Here is a 20,082-nt window from a genome sequence, read left to right as displayed (position 1 = left end):
GTTTATGAGGCGCTGGGGGCGGAGGAGGAGAATTAGTCCGAGTAGGGCGAGCGAGCTGAGTGGTTGTGTGGTCGCTTCTCGGAGACCGGTAGCGCTTGCAGCATGGTGAGTGCGTCGCTAAGCTGCCGACGCTTGGCCTGAGGTGGGGGGGGGGCGAGGTTGAAGCGAATTTGTGAAAGAAAGGGAACTCTGCTCCCCCACATCCATCAGGAGTGGTCTTTGCCAGAGAGATGGCGCGAAAGAGACTGGGGGCACAGCGGCGGTTGCGTCGCAGGTGCTCCCCCATCCTTATCCTCCTTAGGGAGGTGTCCCCCGGCGAATTGGGGGCTGGGAGCATTGCCTACGAGGCAGCGAAGCTCCTCAGGGGCTTGGCTGGGTGAGGATCATAGATCCGGGTTGAGGGGTAGCCCAGCACATGGTGGAGGCGAGACAGTGGAAGGGCGGGGGGTGGGGGGCAAAAGCCTCGGGTCTGGCATCCCGAAAGGTCAGTCCTGGGGTTGGATTCAAAAGCCCAACGGACGGTTAGTGCTGGCGCCAGGAAGCGCCTTTGTCCGCTTGCGGCCGCCATGCGCCGAGGGGGCGGGAGGGAGCGCGAGGCCCGGGGTGAGCGCCAGCGCCGCCGTTAGCCCGCATCCCCCGCGTGCCGGTGGAGGGGGGGGGGGGTGCCGGGGGCCGCGCGAGTGGGCGCGGCGCGCTGTGTGGGCTGAGCCGGAGCCGCGCGGGGAGCGGCCGGGGGGCGGGGCGGCGGGGCCGTGGCCGCCGCCCGCTTGACTCGGCTTGCGCCCCAGCTGCTGCGCTGGCACCTGCAGGGCTGCGGAGGTATCGGCCCGCGGCGCTGCGGGGCCCGCCGGTTGGGGATGGGTGGGGGAGGGCGGCCTCGGCAGTTTCCCATCCCCCTCTGGTGGCGAGAAGGAAGCTCGTTGAATTCTGATCTTTCCGCTCCATTTGGGCTCTGGGCCTTTTCCACCACCCATGGCTGGACAATTGAAAACAAATTTTTCTTCTTCTAAGTGGCTTTGTCATTGAAATGAGCTGCATACCTGAAGTCTGTCGCATCCTTACAGTGCGCGTCTTCTTGTTAGAGAAAGTAATCAGCTCCAGCTTGGATCTGAAAGGCGTTTCCTGTTCACCTACCGAAAGCAAGCTTTGGGGTGACTGCGGTTCTGTTGAAAGTCGTTTTTATCCTCCCGCAGTAGTTGGAAAGAGCCAGTGTCTATATCCTATTCTTGAGTACTCACGTGCACTCCTAATGTCAAAGAACCACATGCACAGAATTGCCCCCGCTCCCACCCCCTTGAAAATGAGTCGTATTTCCTTACAGAAATTGCCAGACCATCTTAACGTGCAGTTCAATTCGTTTATTCAGTAATGGGTATCAAATACGGTAGTGATAACAAGAATATACCGAGGGCGGGGGGAGCAGGGAAGTTTAAAAGTATCTTCCCGTCACTTGAGACCGGAACTCCTGTTTTTTTCCTGTTTAAAAAAAAAAAAAAATCTAATGAGGGCGGTAATTTGCAATACCTATTTTGTGTTAACGTCTGCCAAGTGGTTACAGCGATGGGTGTGTCCAGAAGGCAAGGTGACATCTTAAGCAGGAGTTGGGAATTCTTGCCAACTGAAACCTCCAGCCTGTATGGGTGTGGGGCGAGGAGTTCGCCTTGGATAAACGAGTGATTATTTAAGTTTGATGCACTGGTTCTCTTGTGATTATTTTAAATTATTCTGGATTTGAATATACTAGTTGAATTTACTCTTCTAGGTGAAACAAGGTGTACATTATATGCATGTAATCAAGATTCTAAATTGTGGGGTAAATTTTTAAAAATGTTTTCAAATGAATGGTAAAGTTTTTTCCTAATCAGTCTAATCATTGAATCGGGAGCTCGAATAGATTTTCTTGGTAATGCATGCAGTTTGTTATGTATGTACGCTTTCATGGTCCTATGCCAGGGGTAAGCTTTTGTAGTTCCTGTTTACACTATTGGTGCGTTCGATTGACAGTCATTGTTATGTAAAATTAATTAGGAAGTTGTCTTAAGGTAACTTCATAATTCTAAAACCTGGAGATTTAAAATTAGGACTCTTATCAACTTATAGAATAAAAATTTGTGTGGAAGCGGAATAAGATTGCTCCCATAGTTCTTGGGTTTATATGTAGTTGATACATGCTCATTGAAAGGGTGGGGGATTGCTTTAAGAAGACTTGGGGCCCAACTGATAAGTAAAAGATGTGAAGAGGTAGAAAGTTTTTGTGCTTGTTTAAATAATCATTATTGCAAGGGCATCTCTGTTAAACTGAGGAAATCCACTATGGCCTTGTTAAAATATATAGAAGTTTCTAGATTTAGTTATAATGATCAAATTAGACCTTTAGTAAAGATCCTAATTTCTGTGAAATAATTTGTTCTAGTGGTTTCTTTATATGATGCTACATAGTATTGTTCTGTCAGAATTATATGTTTACTAAAATAATTTAAAGACTATTTTGATACAGGTAAAATAAATACCCTGACTTCTGAAATGTAGAAAAAACTTAGTAAGCCTTTGTTGTATCTAAGTAAAACTTGGAATTAAGAGGAATGAATGAAAGCTAGAAGTTTGTGTTCCGTTTTAAGCCTATGGATTCGTCTATTTATTCAAATAAGAATTTTGGATTATTTTTAAACTGCCATTCACTAGATAAGTTCCAAGAGTATCCATGTCTACTTTTGAATGCCAGTTAGGAAATGTTTAGTAGGTACATAATACATTCACTTTTCAGGTCACACATTAGTCTAGATTAGTGTTTCTCAATGTTTACAAATCACCTGTGGTTCTTCAAAATGCAGATTGTACTTCAGTAGGTCTGATGTGGAACCTGAGAGCGTGCTATGCCTGGAAGCTTTCTCTGTAGTGACCAGAACAGTAGAAATTCTATCAATTGTAGAAATAAAGGAGTAAGAACTAGTCATCTCTCTAGTGGATTGTTCTTCACTTTACTGAGATAAACACACGTGTTAATGAACTTGAGTTTTCCCGAAAGTATAATTCTTCTCGTTCTTCTAAGAAAATGGCATTCTCCATAGACAGAAATAAGAACCAGATTTATTTGCATGTAGTTGGAAAAGGCTTACAAATTAGAGTGCTAGGGAGTCGTGTATTTTTGCTTTTAGTAGGCCTTAATCTGAATGTTGCTGATAAAGTTTATTTTAAAAGCTTGAACTCTGGTTTAGTAGTAAATACAAAAGTTTCTTTAAGTTTCTTGAAACAATGCAAGCAAAATCCAGGAGCACTTTGAAGGCTGAGTAACAAAATGTAATGGCCCCATGCCATCTTGTCAGCTTTCTACCTCTAAGAAAACACATTCTTAGAAAAATTCACAAATAAGCTTTAAGGAATAAACTATCAAACAGAATGCCAAGTTACAATATAGTGCTTTTAATTGTAAATGGATGGGAAAAGTAAAATTAAGAAATAAACTTCCATGTGGCAATAATACATTTTGAACTTAACTTTGTAGAAAGGATAAATTTTAAATAGGTATCTCCATATTACATGACAAGAGAAGCACACGTGTTTATGTATATTTTGATCGTCCAAAGTATTTCATAAGAAGTAATCTGGTAATATAGAGTGGAGTTAAGATGACTGGTATAAAAGACAAAGTATAGCCGGATGAAAATAGACTTCAAAATACCTGCATATGATACAGTCTGTGAGATCTTTAATGAGGGCCCTGCTACTGTCTGTGACGAGATAATGATGCCATGCATGTCTGTGTGGAAGTTGACTATAGTCAGGTTCATATTTAACATTGTAGGTTTTTCGATAAGTTAACATAAATAAAATAATTATCATTGAATTCTTGGGGCTGGTCCTTCACATAGTTTCTTACTGTGCACCATAACCTTGTAAGGTAGGTATTGTACAGATGAAATTGACTATGAGCAGTTGAGTAACCTGTCCAAGGTCACATGGCTATTAAGTGGCAAAGCTCTAGGATATTAGTCCAATGACTCAAAACACCATCCTTTTTTGTCTACTCTGCCCTTTCTTCATAAATGATAGAAATCCTGCAAAATGGGATTGGATTAGAAGTAAATCCTTTATAGTCTCTAACAAAGTAAACACCAAGTCAGTGGATTTACTGTGTTTTAAGTCTTACTCCATAGGGAAAACAACATAGGACTGATTTTATATCAGATACTTGGTGGACGATTGGGATTTGGAAGGATACAAGTTGGGGTTTTTTTCAACTTCTGCATTTGAACTTAATTGTTGCCTCTTCAATTTTAAGATAGCAGACCTTTGGCTTTTTTCTTTTTTTAAATAGAAACCAGTTGAGTTTGCTTTGAGGTCAAATGAAAATTGTTGAGCAGGGAGAGAAACTTTCAAGCTTTCTGGGTCCTTCCCACATTTTGTCATGCTGTCCACTAGAAAAAATGTGATGTTATTATTCTATATTAAGGTATTTTTTTCCAGAGCTGTGTTCCTTTAAAAGAGTGAAACCAGGCAGTGTTTATTCTTTCATACCAGTAAAAGAATGGATTAATCACAGAATGCTTGATTTCATATGGGTAAGGATATTAGAAGGTAGTTTCTTGTTCTGGGTTCTCAGTACCACATGGGTTGTTTCATGGGTTTATGTACTAGTAAGTGGTGAAATGTCCCAGGATGAAGGCCACATGAAGCACAAGAAGCCTTGGTATTTTTTAGATATGTTTATAAATTATGGTACTCTGCATTTAAAACTTAGAGGTATTGAGTATGTCTAACACTTTTTTGTTTAATTCTGACTTTACTAGGTACTAATTTTGTACTTCTCCCAGAAATTTAACCTGAACCTCTTTCCCTATCTGTATGATAAAGAATGATACCAATACAGAGTTATTATGAAGATTGAATAAAAACCATGTATATAATGGACTTTAGCAAATGCCTGGGCTTTTTTTTTTTTTTTTTTAAGCAAAAATAAGTCCTCTCAGTGTTAAAAAAAAAAAAAAATCACAAACCTTAGGTTCACTTTGGGGTTTTAAAAGTCAAGAGAAAATGGATAGCTGGATTTAACATTTAGTAAATAATGTAGTTCGAGTGGTTAGAATCCTGGATTCCCTGCAGTTGCCTGGCAGGTGAGGAGAAGTAAAAACTGGTAGCTTTCCTGTTGCCTCAACTAGGACAGCTTGGAGTTTTATCTTTATAATAGATGGGATTTTCACTTAGTATTTTTTTTTTTTTTTAAGGTTTGGAAAATCCTTTTCATGTCCAAATGATGTGTTTAACCTTTTATAGGGGTAACTTTGAATGTAGTCCTTGGACATTATTTTTGGTTCAGTGGACATTTCTTCTAATAGTGGTTTTCATCTAACAGAGGAGGTGAGCTTAAGTTTAGGTATCCTAATTTTGAGAAAGGAAACAATGTTTTTGTTGGATTCTATCCTTGCTTTAGAAGAATAACAACTCCATTTAAACTCTCTAGTATTCTAGTATGCCAAATTGCTTTTTTTTTTCCCCTCAGTTTTTGTGAAATTTGGACTTCAATATGTATTCTGAAATAATAGCTTGGTTTAAATATTAAACTTGGTCAAGACACTTTCATTTTTCACGTGCATTTTGTCTCTGTTGCTCATACTAAGGAATGTTAGACTAAATGCAGTTTATGGTACAAGGTGAAACTTGAAAGTTTTAAAACTTGTTTCTTAAAGTTTCTTAATTTAACTGCTAATCTGTATACTCTGAAGTCACTTACCTATCTCTGTGATCTCTTTGTAGGCTGACCAACTGACTGAAGAGCAGATTGCAGGTAAGAAATAATAAATTGTACCCATTAGATTTCATTATAAAGTGAATAGTCAACCTCAAAAATAAGTTATTGGTATGAAAGAATTCACCTCGGGGGTGCCTGGGTGGCTCAGTCGGTTAAATGTATGATTTCGGCTCAGGTCATGATCTCACAGTTCGTGAGTTCAAGCCCCTCATCGGGCTGTCCACTCTTAGCACAGAGTGCGCTTTGGATCTTCAGTCCCTCTCTGTGTCTGCCCCTGCCCCGCTCGCATTCTTTCTCCTCTCTCTCAAAAATGAAGTAAAACGTTAAAAAAAATAATTATCACTCACACACACACACACACACACACACACTCAGTTTGCTTTGCTCTATGCAGTAGATAGTAACAAATGAGTGTAATGTAACATAGTAATTGAATCTGCTTTGTCAAATGAGAAGGTACGCTTGCCTGTGAAAGATGTATGGAGCTAACCGTAAATAAAGGCAGGTTTTTGGGGCACCTGGTTGGCTTAGTCGGCTGAGTCTGAGACTTGGACTCCGGTCATGACCTCACAGCTGGTAAATTCGAGCCCCACATCAGGCTCACTGCTGTCAAGTGTGGAACCCACTTTGGGTCCTCTGTCCCCCATCTCTTTCCGTTCCTTCTCCACCTAGTGCTTTCTCGCTCAAAAATAAACATTAAAAAAATTTTTTTTAAGGCAAGTTTTTTGGCTATGTGGGTATATACTTTGGAGCTTGGTGGTGGTGGTCTTTGTTTTTCTTGAAGATTATCTTTCAGACATGAATTCTGGGTAGTTTTTAACACTGCCAACTCCAGACTACTCTTCACAAGAAGAAAAAAGCCAAGTAGTAATTAATAGGTAACTTGAAATGTTGAATCAGGACGGGAACATTGAATTTACCCCAATTTAAAGTAGCTAATATTTTAACCTTAGAATTGCACATGGGATCAATCTGAGATAACCATTATCTCTAGAGAAAGACTTAAATCCAAAAGTTAATCATTCTGTTTTACAAATGTGTAATAAGTTGAATTTTGTCTTAAAGAACAGTAACAGCTATTGAAATGAGCTTTTAAATCTTGCTATGGCAATAAGTGAAATTGTTATGTGAAACTTGTCATGTTGTCTTTATGTGATAACATTAAATATTGGTACTTTTGATTTTATTCTAACACTTTGTGATGGCTGGTTAACATCAAAATGTTGGAGAAACTAGCAAAAGATTTTTTTTTTTTAATTCATTGTAGTGTTAAAATGCTTTTCAAACTCTTCTTTACTTTCTTCAGACTTTTATTAACACAAGTATCAAGCAGTTTTAACTACCAGTTTTCCTGGTAGGCAAGAAGTTTGAAGTGTTCCAAATCGCTAAAGCTTTTTTTTTTTTTTTTAATGCTAGAGAAAACTGAGAAGCCCAGTTGGAACTCCACTATATATCCCATTTAAAGTAAGCCCCCACCAATGTAAACACAAATTTGGAGGACCCAGAAATCACTAGTCTCCTCAAACATTCATCACAAATACTATTTCATAGGACTGTGTAGAGTAGAAAGCTCCTTAGCATTAAGGACCAAATATATAAGTAAGTTTTATTTTTACTTATTGTGTGAATTTGACTTAAATCTGAGAATTGCTTTCTGGGATTGATAAATTGCATGTACTGAGTGCTGAAGCAGTCAAGCAGAGCTTTGGAAATAGTTTCTTTGTTCATTTATATTACCTTAAATGTGTCTGTGAAATGTAAATTACTCTAAAGTAGTGTTGTTGTTTTTAATAATGTCTCCTTTAGGATCTGAAGGGCTAATTAATATTTCCGGTCTTAAATTCTTCTCTAATACATTTACCTCCCTGTCTGACTTTCATTTCTTGGTATTCCTAGTCAGATAGTTATTCCTGCTGTATATAACACAGCATGTGCACTTTCAAATGTATCATTTGAGGTATCTGTCACATACCTGGTGCTCATTATTGCCCTCCCAACCACACATACAACTAATTATCAAAACAAAATACTTTGTTTCTATTAAATAGATGAGGATCAGTCTTCAAAGACTGATAGCATTTTCATAAAGAATTCTAGCAGTTCACTGGAGCATTCACTTTAGGATAAATGTGGTCTTTTCATTGACTTTCATGATAAAATTAAATTTCCAGTGGGGATGGGAGAAAATCTATATTTTAGATTCTGTTCCTACCCTGCATTTTCCTAGGCTTTTATTTATTTTTATTGTTCTGTTTGCTTATTTTGAGAGAGAGAGAAAACAAGCAGGGGATGGGCAGGGAGAGAGGGAGAGAATCCCAGTCAGGCTCCACACTATCATGACAGCACAGAGCCCGATGTGGGGCTTGAACTCATAAACCACGAGATCATGACCTGAGCTGAAATCAAGAGTCAGGCGCTTAACCAGCTCAGCCACCCAGGTGCCCCTTCCTAGGCTTTTAAAACCATTCCTTGGACCCCAGGTTTAGTGAACCTTTAGAGAAGCCAGTGCTTTTATTCTACTAAAATAAAACCCTGTGAGATCAGGGACCTTTTTGTTGCCTCTTGTATCCCCTGTGCCTCCCACATAGTAAGGACTGAAGAATGGATACACTTTAAACATGTTCCAGAACACCATCTACTGTATCCTAAGAGTTATTCTGCTTCCTTCGAAAATCCCTTCCTCCTAATTTGATTGTTTTAATGTCCACCTTTGAGGTGGAGGCAAATTATTTTCTTTATCCTGATAAATTGTAATCACTGGGAGCTAGTAACATTTTAGAGTCCTTATCAAAAAATGAAATGTTAACAAGCTTAATGATAAATAAATCAACATTGAATATACTAAGGTACTTTTTAAGCTATTTTTATCTCCATATGATAACCATTACTACTTCAGATTTGTTTAGAAATTCTAACAGCAAATAACTTAATGTAGAAAAAGCATGTCTGTTTAGGTGAAGTTACTGGAATTGTTCACATTACCTAGTCTTAAAAGGCAATCCAGAAGAGTCCAGTGTGACCTTACTAACAAGTTAATTTTGTTGATGACCCTGCCGTGATGTCAGTTGTTGGTGTTTGACATTTAGGGGACTAATAAGAAAAACCTAACAAGAATTTTTCTTTTTTGAAGTTCCAGTGTAGGGGTAAAACTTACTTGATAAAAATAATAATCTTAGTTTACGTAGTGCCAACAAAAGTCTGATACATGCCCTTTGTGAGATTATTAAGTTCAGAATTTTCTAAGTACTAGGAAGTTGGTAAACAGGCATTTGATTTAAGTCATTCATGGGAATTTCTGTTCAGAATGGTGTACATCTATACATAAAGATAATTTTCTTGTGACTTAAGTTATTAGATGATAGATGCCATGTGTTCAAACCCTAGTAGTTTATGCATTTCTAGTCAGTATTTCTATGTCCTGCTTGGGGCTGGGGGACAACCTGAGTAAAATGGAAATGTCTTCAAATTCTACTACTTGTGGGATTTATTGATCTGTTTTTGTCATTGAGTCAATCTAGTTAATCTATTATATGCTAATTTTGTAAAAATCAATTCTTTGCCACTAAGCTTCTGAAACAAGGGGAGTTTGTCTGAAAACAAACAATATTAAATGGAATGGAATTGTCTTGTTACTGAATATAGTAAATTACCCAACTAGTCAGTGATAACTTGGTCTAAAGCTAAACAGTTAAGAGATTTTAAGCAGAAGAAGGTAATGTGGTAATCTAAAAAAGTGGTAATAGCACCAGATAGTTGTGTGGGTAGTTTTATTTTATTTTATTTTATTTTATTTTATTTTTTTTAGTATTTATTTTTGAGAGAGAGAGAGTGAACACAAGCGGGGGAGGGGCATAGAGAGAGGGAGACACATAATCTGAAGCAGGCTCCAGGCTCTGAGCTGTCAGCGCAGAGCCTAATGGGAGGGCTAGAACTCCTGATCTGTGAGACCACGACCTGAGCCCAAGTTTGATGCTTAACCCACTGAGCCACCCAGGTGCCTCTGTGGGTAATTTTAAATAAAGAATCCAGTTAGAAGGCTGTTGTAATGGTCTAAGCAAAAGATGACAGGGCCATGAAACAAGATAATGTCTTGTAGAGATGTAAAAGGAATGAAGCAGTGTTCAGAGGGAAAGAGTTAAAAATGTCTTCTGTTTGCATTCCTAGGGTTGCTGGGGAATATAGAATTCTTTTTTGTAAGTCTTGGGGTCAGCCAGGGGCGATGTCTTTTAGGAAGTCCAAAATAAAGGTATTATAGGGTGGGGAGGGATACATTCTAAGACCCCAGTGGATGCCTGAAACCACTGACAGTACCAAACTCTAGTTTTTCCTATGCACACATACCTATGATACAGTTTAATTTATAAATTAGGTGCAATAAAAGATGAACAACAGTAACAATAATAATAATATGCTGTAATATAAGTTAACATGAGTGTGGTCTCTCATATAGCGTATTCACCCTTCTTATGATGATGTAAGATAATAAAATTCTTGTGTGATGATATGAAGTGTAGTGAATGAGGTAGGCATTGTGATGTAGTGTGTTAGGCTGCTATTGACTTTGACAGTATGCCAAAAAGATCACCTGCTTTTGGACTGCAGTTGGTGTTGGTAACTGAAACAACAGTGAAACTGTGGGTGGGGGAACTACTGTATTATGTTAAGGAGAGAGACCAGTAGGCTAAAGAAGTCTTCATTATAAGTGGGCATCAATGAAATGGCCAGAGAGAAGAAAAGGGATAAGAAGATTGGTCATATCTACATGTGAGAGAGATAAATGGGAGAAAGAGCCTTTGACAGTGTAAGGTAGGAAGTAAACTGAAGTACTGTTGTGAAAGCCAAGAGAAGTTTAGAATTTTTTCAGTGTTTTGGATGCTGCAGGAAAATGAGATCATCTTTTTCTTGACACTTGTCAGACATAGCTCTGAGTGCTTTATGTTTATCAATTAAATTCATAAACTTAGTAAGTAGGTTCACTTATTCCTGTTTAACAAAAAGGAGGAAGCTGAGGTAGTAACTTAACTTGCCTAAGGTTACATTACTAGTAAGTAGCAGAGCTGATATTATTTAACCCAAGTGGTTGAGTTCCAAAGTCTGCTTTTTAGTTTCTATGCTATATGGCCTCACATACTGAAGCACAATTGTTCGATTGAGCAACTAGATCGTTATTGGTAGACTTGGCATTTTCAACTGATGAGTGGAGCTGGAAGTAATTGTAATAGTGGATTCGTAGAAGAAATGTGAGTGATGGTGCTTCCCAAGATTGGGGGAAGATAAGGGCAGGCACCTAAGAGAAAATACAGAGTTTGAATTTAGTTTTAAACTTAAGACACATGATACATGTTAATGGTGATATCAGTGGAAAAGTAGTTGAGACTAGTGAAGAGATTATGATGGATTGAAACTGGGAGGAGTAGGACATGGGATTATATAAGAGGGAAGCACACTATTTCTTAAAACATGTCAGGTACACATTTTCAAATGGATAGATATTTTGAGGGAACTTAGTGCTGTGAAATTTGGAACTGCTTTTGGATTTGCATGCTGATGGGGTCTGATACCTTTTTAAAAAGCACCTTATCAGAAAATACTGGTTTTGTTACTAGCTCATTTATATGATCTTGCATTACCAAATTTAATTTCTGCTTTAGTTTATAAAATAAATGATGAAGCCAGGAATTCTGGACTGCTGTTCCAACAGCTTTCTATGTAATGCAGTGGTGAGTTAAAAGGAACATAATTTCACAAGACATCTTAAAGATCTAAGATAATAATATATTTCACTATATTAAAAGTTTGGGATATTATATATACATATATAAATTTTTTTTTTTAATGTTTATTTTTGAGAGAGAGGGAGACAGTTTTCCGAAGCAGGCTCTGCCCTGATAGCAGACAGCCTGATGGGCCCGAACTCATGAACCCGTGAGACAATCTAATTGACTGAGCCAACCAGGCACCCTTGGGATTTTATATTCTAAATAAAGGTCTAAATTATCTTTGTTCTTAGTAATACAATACTTAGCTAAAACTAACCATTCATATCTTGATCATCCTATTGTTAGTATCATTATAGATTATTTGGTGATAGTTCCTTAGATCTCAGAAAAGGAAACTAGCCTATTGCATATTGTTCTGAAGTTTAAAGTTTTTTTTTGTTCTTAAATTAGTAGGTTCTTAAATAGGCTTAATTTTAACTTTTGAGGATTACTTCAGACAGAATGCATATAGTTGCTCTATGGAAACACATGCTGCTACCATAGTCTTATTTTTCTATTTGGAGCTTCAGTAGAAAATAGAGAAGCTTTGATTCTTTCAATCCAGAATAATTTTGACTCTTATCTGTTCTTGATATTGGAGCTCTCTCTGTAAGATTTTAGGTGAAAAAAATTGCTGATATGTCAATATGAACAACATATTGGTATGATTAGCTAAAGATGTTTGAAATATCACAAGGTCTTTGCACCTAATTCTTTAGGAATCAAAAGCTGATTTCAGGTGCTACCTCCATATATATCTTTGCTTTTAAGAATTGATTAATTGATTTCATTTAGGAGTTTACTTTTTATTGTTGTTAATTTGTACATTTGGATTGGTCTCTCTTTAAAACAGAATTCAAAGAAGCTTTTTCACTATTTGACAAGGATGGTGATGGAACTATAACAACAAAGGAATTGGGAACTGTAATGAGATCTCTTGGGCAGAATCCCACAGAAGCAGAGTTACAGGACATGATTAATGAAGTAGATGCTGATGGTAAATTTTTTTAATTGGGGGTTTATTTGGGGAGGGGGAGTCAAAGAGGGTTATTTAAATCCTGTTGTAATATTTCAACTAAACAAACCATTTCAGGAAATGGCACAATTGACTTCCCGGAATTTCTGACAATGATGGCAAGAAAAATGAAAGATACAGACAGTGAAGAAGAAATTAGAGAAGCATTCCGTGTGTTTGATAAGGTAGGTATTCAGGGATTGGATTTGTTAAATTTTGAGGATGACTCTTGGCAAGAAGGCATCACTTGACTTTGGAACTAAGAAATGGTGATTTCAGTGTAGGCTATCCTGCTTTGTCCTCCGTGACCTTTAATTTATAGTTCAACTACAGATTGTTTTTAGTTGGTATGTATTTCTAAAGTGTATTTTTTTCCCTGTGAGTCTGTAATTTTACTTATTATACTAAATTTTTTCTAGGATGGCAACGGCTATATTAGTGCAGCAGAGCTTCGCCATGTGATGACAAACCTGGGAGAGAAGTTAACAGATGAGGAGGTTGATGAAATGATCAGGGAAGCAGATATTGATGGTGATGGTCAAGTAAACTATGAAGGTAAGTCTTTCACTACCTCCTTCTGCACTTTGATTTTAAGTTATAGGTGTTTGTTAGGTATCTGATAGGTCACCCCCCTCATAAAGGGACCTCCCCCCTCATAAAGATGATAAAATGGGTTTTTATATTTATAAATCTTTAGCTTTTCAGAGTGTTTTCTATAGATTAGGCAAAAATCATCACCTGAGAACTTTTTTAGAACGGTTTACTATTGGTCCTATCCATATACCTAGTATCTAAGTTTGAGAAGCACTGTACTGCAGACTGCTGAATTGATCTTTGTATAATGATTGTAGAACAGTTTGAAAATCTTTAAAATTATTTCAGGATCCTCAAAATGAAATTAAGGTGACTTTCCTTCATTGGATTTATTTTTCCTCTAGTTCGCTTTAGTCTAAAACTGTTTACTTATGCTTCCATTCAAAATTACCATGTTATACCAAACTTAAGAGCAAGAATGCTTCTATTTACAATAGCTTATTAAAAGCATTAATTTGGTTTATTGGTTAATGATCCTTAGTAATTTTAGTTTATGGAGTTCCAGCCTTGACAGTCTAAGTAAACTAGCTTTCCTCTGTACCATACGGTATTTTTGAGGAAAGAAAGGGGAAATGGAGACTGCTCAGATATTGAGTAATATGATTGGTATTGTCAGTCTTTTGCCATTGACACTTTTTGTGTGCTTCTTCTTTTTCAGAGTTTGTACAAATGATGACAGCAAAGTGAAGACATTGTACAGAATGTGTTAAATTTCTTGTACAAAATTGTTTATTTGCCTTTTCTTTGTAACTTATCTGTAAAAGGTTTCCCCCTGCTGTCAAAAAATATGCATGTATAGTAATTAGGACTTATTCCTCCATGTTTTCTTCCCTTATCTTACTGTCATTGTCCTGAAACCTTATTTTAGAAAAATGAACAAGTAACATGTTGCATGTGGCTTACTCTGGATATATCTAAGCCCTTCTGCACATCTAAACTTAGATGGAGTTGGTCAAACGAGGGAACATCTGGGTTATGCCTTTTTTTTAAGTAGTTTTCTTTAGGAATTGTCAGCATGTTGTTGTTGAAGTGTGGAGTTGTAACTCTGCGTGGACTATGGACAGTCAACAATATGTACTTAAAAGTTGCACTATTGCAAAACGGGTGTATTATCCAGGTACTCGTACACTATTTTTTTGTACTGCTGGTCCTGTACCAGAAACATTTTCTTTTATTGTTAACTTGCTTTTTAAACTTTGTTTAGCCACTTAAAGAAAATCTGCTTATGGCACAATTTGCCTCAAATCCATTCCAAGTTGTATATTTGTTTTCCAATAAAAAAATTACAATTTACCCAACTGTTGCTCTGAATCTGAGTCATTTAATTAACTTGAGGTCAATTTTGAGAATCAAGTGGGGTGGTTTTTACTTAGTATAATTTAGATGTTTTTATTTGCTTGTTTTTACTCTCTAGATTGTGTTTAGTTTTGAAATTATGATACTTCCTTCAAAAGGTTTAAGTGAAAGATTAAAAAACTTTTTGTAAGTGTACGTAACATGGGAACTGGCATAATGTAGGTGTTTAGTGTTTCCTTACTCTTCAACTTTGGCATATCCGCTTGTCCGTATTAACTTCATCCATGCAATGACTTTTTAAAATATTTGTTACAAAAAACAATCCAAAAGAAGGGGAGGATGTCATTATGCTTTTACTTCTATTTGCTAATGTTTTATTCATAGTGCTTTTTCTTCTTCATAAGGCAAAAGAGAACTTTGGGTTGTCCTGCCTATCTGCAACATGTTTTACAAAAAAGTTATCTTTAGGAGGGGATTGGCACTTCTGGTTTTAGTTTTTGCTTGCTTCTAAACCATTGCTTTATGATCTTAAGCTCAAAAAGTGGTTATCAGGGTTTGTTTGTTTGTTTTAGCTACCTTTTAAATACTTAATGCAAAATTCCATAGTAAACCAGAGCCAAGATTAAAACATTAAGTATAATTGTTATCTGATTATTGTAGCCACAAGGTTTATCTTCCCAGGGGGTTAATTCATTTGGCAGGCTATTGCCCATCTTGGACTATTTCAATACCTTTATTCTACCAGAAAATAGAAAAGTGGATGGTTAGTGAAGGAAAAGGGAACTAAGTAGGTTTTAGAGCGACGTTACAGGCATTGATAATCCTAACGGGGTGTTACATTATTACATGCTAGGCAGGCAATCAATTAAATAGAAAGACCTTCATTACATGTAATAATTAAGTGAAAAGGAAGGCCAGCAAAGTATTTGGGGCAAAGATTAACATGCCTGGGTGTTGAGTCACAGTAGTCTCCAGTGTATTAAACATGGGCTTTGGAGTTTTATCTCAACAGTGTTCATATCACTGCTGTGTGTAAAACTTGAAGAGGTCAGTGTTTTCTAAACCTCAGTTATTTTGCCTGCAAAATGGGTATAGTTGAGCCAACTGGTTTTTAACTTGACTTTTACAATAACGAAGGTAAAGTACTTAGCATAGTTCTTGGCGTTTGCAGTAGGTGTTCAGTTGATGTTACTATGCTCTTAAACCAGTTATGACTCTAAAATGAGGGAGTTGGTCAAAGTTAATCTTTCGCAGTTCCAACAGTTTTTCCAATCCCTACATTTTGAAGTTTACCTAGGTTAACAGGTTGGAAGGGGACACTATTTAGGGGTACTTTGGTATATCATACTGATTTTTATGTTCTAATATTCACAAAAGTCACAAAACTGGCATTTTGTTTTTATAGGAAATTGAAGTGAGCAGTTTTATATAATTTAGTGGGTCATGTTTGGCACGTACTGAGCTGGATGCAAATCTCCATTCCATTTCCTACAACAATCTTATGGAACTCAGGACTATTTTTGAACGCTTTAGTCCTATGTTCAAATCTTAACCATATTGCCTCTTTTAGTATCGCAGGATTATGGTAATTGATAATTCTTACCCTAGTACTATCTGTAACATGTTTGCTCTCAGATAATTTTTTTTTTGAACATTTATTCATGATTGAACGATAGAGACCGAGCATGAACAGGGGAGGGGCACAGAATGGGGAGACAAAGAATCGGAAGCAGGCTCCAGGCTCTGAGCTGTCCGCACAGAGCCTGATGTGGGGCTCTAACTCATAAACCGTGAGATCATGACCTGAGCCGAAGTTGGACGCCCAACCAACTGAGCCACCCAGGCGCCCCATGCTCTCAGATAATTCTAACATAAATCACTACTGCAGTTAATAAAAGTGATCCATACTTCAGGACGTATTTTACAAAATTTTTATTAAAGATCTGATGCCTAACAGGCACTGTTGACCTCTACTTAGTGTATTCTTGAATTCTCAAATGCATCCTCCCTTTTAAAACTGCTGTTATGATAACTTGAAAATAAATCTTAAAATTTTCTCAGTGATACTGTACAAGACTATGTTTTCTTAAGAGGACATTTTGTTTATCCTACATACTTAATCTGTCTTACTGGTGAAGTCCTGGAAGTCATTGACCTATGCTGTTTCTATTTTTGAGATATGCAAAACTATTTTCTCATCTAGATGTTCTTTTCTATTTCACACCTTGTATGGGTTTCTAGACTTCTCTGTACCTTTCATCATATTCCTTTAGTCTCTAGAGTACCAGTCCCTAGTCTGCTGAGCCAGTTTTACAGGCTCAGCCAAAATAAGAAAGTGAAATGAGGAACAGTGATAGACTTGATTTAATCTCTTAACATTTGTGAAAACTCTGGTTATTAGCCTTTTGGCCTTATAATTTCAATTCTTGATTTCAAACTTGATGCCTGGTTGTCCCCCACCACCACCACCACCACCCCCCCTTGCTTTTAGTTTTTTTTCTTTTTTTTAAGGCTCTGTTGAATTTAGAATCCCAGTATTTTTGGTAATGTTTGTTTATTTTTGAGAGAGAGTGCCTGTTTATTTTCGAGAGAGAGAGTATGTGTGTGTGCGTGCGCGTGCGTGAGTGGGGGCGGGGCGGGGAAGGAGGGAGACGGGATCCCAAGCAGGCTCTGCACTGGCAGCAGAGAGCCCAATGTGGGGCGCGAGCCCATGAACTGCAAGATTGAGATCAGACGCTTAACTAACTGAGCCACCCAGGCGCCCCATAGAATCTCAGTATTTTGAGAGATGGAGTCTACTAGTCTCTCACAAAAACTCACCTATAGAATCTTAGGCCCTGCCTCAGAATCTGAATCTATTTTCAGAAGATCCCCAAACGTTTTGTATGCACATTATTATTGGAAAAGCACTGTGCCAGTCCATCCTCTGGTTTTATTTAATAGGCAGGGAAACTGGTCAACCATATACAAGTATTTTAATCCCTCCTGTGTTCAGAAGACTCAGAATTCAGACAAAAACCTGTGTTTGGGACATGTTTAAAAATTAGGGGAGCAACGATTTGTCAGAATGAATTCTCCAGTGAAGATAGGCACATGATGCTTTGGGGTATAAGGGATTAGGCTAAGGAGGACTTCCAGGAGGAGTTGACTCTTGAGGTTTGTCAAGTTGTCAAAAAGGAATAAATAGCATAAGGGGAGACAGCGTGAAGATGGCATATTTGGGATTTCCAAGTATGTATCTGAGCGTGACGTTTTAATGAGGGAAAGGAGATGAAGCTAAATTGTGAATTTTGCTTTTGTCCCAAAGGCAATGATAATGATAGTCTGTATTTACTGAATGCATTATGCTAGACATGGTTCTGAACATTTTGCTCAGATTAGTCTCCACAACAACCTGGTGTGGGCAGGTACCGATTTATTTAATCACCTTTATAGACGATAAATCACAGCAGATGCGGAGAGTGGTCAGATCCTGATAGTCCTGGGAGGAGAGGGATTCAAGAATGAGGTAGTGGAGTAATCAATACAGCAATGGCAAGTGGAGGTCAAGTTTGATAGTTGAAAAATCCCCCATTGGATTTGGTAATTGGGTCACTGGCTAGTTGAGCAAATCCAGTTTTAATAGATGTGTACACGTGTCAGATTAAGATGGTTTTAGGAAAGTATGGGAAGTGAAAGCCTACTCTTGAAATCTGTGAAAGTTAAGAAGAAACTTTCTGGTACAGTGGTCAGTGGGGTGCTGGAGCAAGACCCGGATATGAACTCTGCCGCTGCCACTTGTATGCGATGCCCAGTCAACTATATATGCTAACCTGTCCAAGGAAGCCTCGGTTTCCTCACCCATAAAATGGAGTTAGTATTTGTTAAACAGGGTTGTTGTGAAGATTGAATTAGAGTAATGTGTGAAGTACTTAGAACACCAGAGGTTCTCCATCAAATGAAATTATTAAGGTTGAGGGGAGAGTTTGTAAAGATGAGGATGTTTATAGGTTGAGAAGCTACAGGTAGAGGTTGAAAGCGAAAAGAATCTGTCAGAAGAAAGGGTGGTTCTTGGTGTCACAGCTAGGGAAGTCCACTGTCTCTAGTGCTCGCCCCTCAAATCAAGAGGCAGGAGAGACACCCCCAGAATTTCAATCCGGAGGAGTTTATAAACAACCTTAAAAAGTGGGTGCTAAGGCTGATTTTCACTCTAAAGCTGAGTATGCCTACCAAGCATACCGTCTCCCTGCCTGGGGGTGTGGGGTGGGGGTAATCTGGGAAAAGGCCGGTGGGGATTAAGGTATGCTCAAGCTCCCACAAACAGTCTTTTGTAAGCCTTTCTTGGCGCAGCTACCCACCCCAGGGCTCCGTGACGCCTTCAGAGCCCTGTAGACTTTCTTACTGCACACGTGCGTGACAGCCTCGAACGGATTTCCTGTGCGCGAGGCTTGGGGCTGGGCCTCGGTGTGTCCGCCTCTCGTCTCACCACGCGACGCGAAGCTGGCGGTTTGCTGGTGGTTCCCTTGCGCAGGCTCAGGAGCTCCCGGACCCCAGGCGCCTCCAGGCAACCGGAAGCCAACCACGGCGGAGGGAGCAAGGAGGTTGCCAAGCACCAGCCAGTTATGGCCTTCACCTCCAATACCCTAAGGGAAGGCCTGGGACCTGGCAGTTCGGTGGTCACCTCGGTACAGAAATCCTCCCCCAGGCCCCCCAGTACCCACTAGTATCTCCTGCTGAAGTCCTCTGCACCGACTCCCATGTCTCTCTAATGCTGGGCTTTTGCACCCCTCTGTTAGTTCTTCCTATCTTTCCCTTCGCTCATACCTACCCGTAGTCCTGTCTTCCTGATCTTTATCTGAGGTCTACTTCGCTCTATTTCCTCTTCCTTTGCTCTCTCTCATCCTTCCATTCGCCCTTTGTTTTCTGTATTTTCTTTCCTTCCCTACTACTAACTGCGCTGGACAGCCGCTTTAATTTTCTTAATTTCCCCCTCTGCCTAGAGAGGATTGGTTTTTCCTTACTTAGTCTGATGCACACGTTTTTTGCCTCTGCCTCCTATTTTAGTATTTATAAAATACTTGAAACTACCTGCGTTTAGTGTCTAAGTATATTTGGGCGAGGGATGGTTAGCCTATCTTTTGTAAAAGTGATTCACACCTAAATGACTTTGAAGTGATAGATGGGTGGAGTTTAGATCACGCCTGGGGCAAAACAAAGCAGTGTCTGCTGAGTACCTTCCTTAAGAAGTACCATGTTTACTTCTCCCTTCTTCCTGCTTATTTTCCTGGTTCTAGGTAGAGGTGGGAGTCCTGTCTTGACCTGCCCGAGAAAGTTAGATTTCTGTGGCTTTAAATGTGCAACAGAGAAGATTCAACAGAAATCTTATAAAGGGAACATGTAGGAAGAAATTCAGACAGCAGTGTATGTTGAAACTAGCTCAGGGGTACTCATAAGTAGAGTGAATATAAGTTGCTAAATAGAAAGAATGAATTATATTTATATCAGTTTACTGATTAGATTGTTTATTATTTCTAATGCATCGTTGCTTGAAATAACTTACATTTTGTCGTTATAACAAAAGCATTATAAATGAAAGTACAATTCAGTATTTTAATGACTATACCTTGTGGAAATAGCACAAAAGGAAAAAATAAACAACTGTGTTCTGTTGATGGTGAGGCAGAAACGAATGT

At 38.6% G+C, this 20,082-nt stretch overlaps 2 protein-coding genes across 2 annotated transcripts in view; both read left to right on the top strand.

Moving 5' to 3' along the window:
• The first annotated feature begins 3 nt into the window (after positions 1-3).
• Positions 4-14,412, top strand: CALM2 (calmodulin 2). Its single transcript, XM_019415053.2, has 6 exons — positions 4-105; positions 5,752-5,782; positions 12,359-12,502; positions 12,599-12,705; positions 12,940-13,075; positions 13,773-14,412. The coding sequence occupies exons 1-6, from the start codon at positions 103-105 to the stop codon at positions 13,799-13,801; spliced, it is 450 nt and encodes a 149-aa protein (XP_019270598.1). The 5' UTR covers positions 4-102; the 3' UTR covers positions 13,802-14,412.
• A 4,470-nt stretch (positions 14,413-18,882) lies between these two features.
• Positions 18,883-20,082, top strand: part of STPG4 (sperm-tail PG-rich repeat containing 4) — a 45,845-nt gene continuing 44,645 nt past the window's right edge. Inside the window, 1 exon segment of the mRNA XM_019414433.2 lies at positions 18,883-19,074. Coding sequence (XP_019269978.2) covers positions 19,012-19,074 — 63 coding nt within the window. The 5' untranslated portion in view covers positions 18,883-19,011.

This window comes from Panthera pardus, unplaced genomic scaffold, assembly GCF_024362965.1.
Source record: "Panthera pardus isolate Hobbes unplaced genomic scaffold, ASM2436296v1 HiC_scaffold_25, whole genome shotgun sequence".
Taxonomy (NCBI): domain Eukaryota; kingdom Metazoa; phylum Chordata; class Mammalia; order Carnivora; family Felidae; genus Panthera; species Panthera pardus.
The sequence above is the reverse complement of the archived record's forward strand: the minus strand, read 5'-3'. Positions and strand labels throughout refer to the sequence as shown.

Coding starts and splice junctions, on each gene's coding strand:
- CALM2 (XM_019415053.2), top strand. Junction 12,706..12,939: donor CATTCCGTGTGTTTGATAAG/GTAGGTATTCAG, acceptor AATTTTTTCTAG/GATGGCAACGGCTATATTAG. Junction 13,076..13,772: donor TGGTCAAGTAAACTATGAAG/GTAAGTCTTTCA, acceptor CTTCTTTTTCAG/AGTTTGTACAAATGATGACA.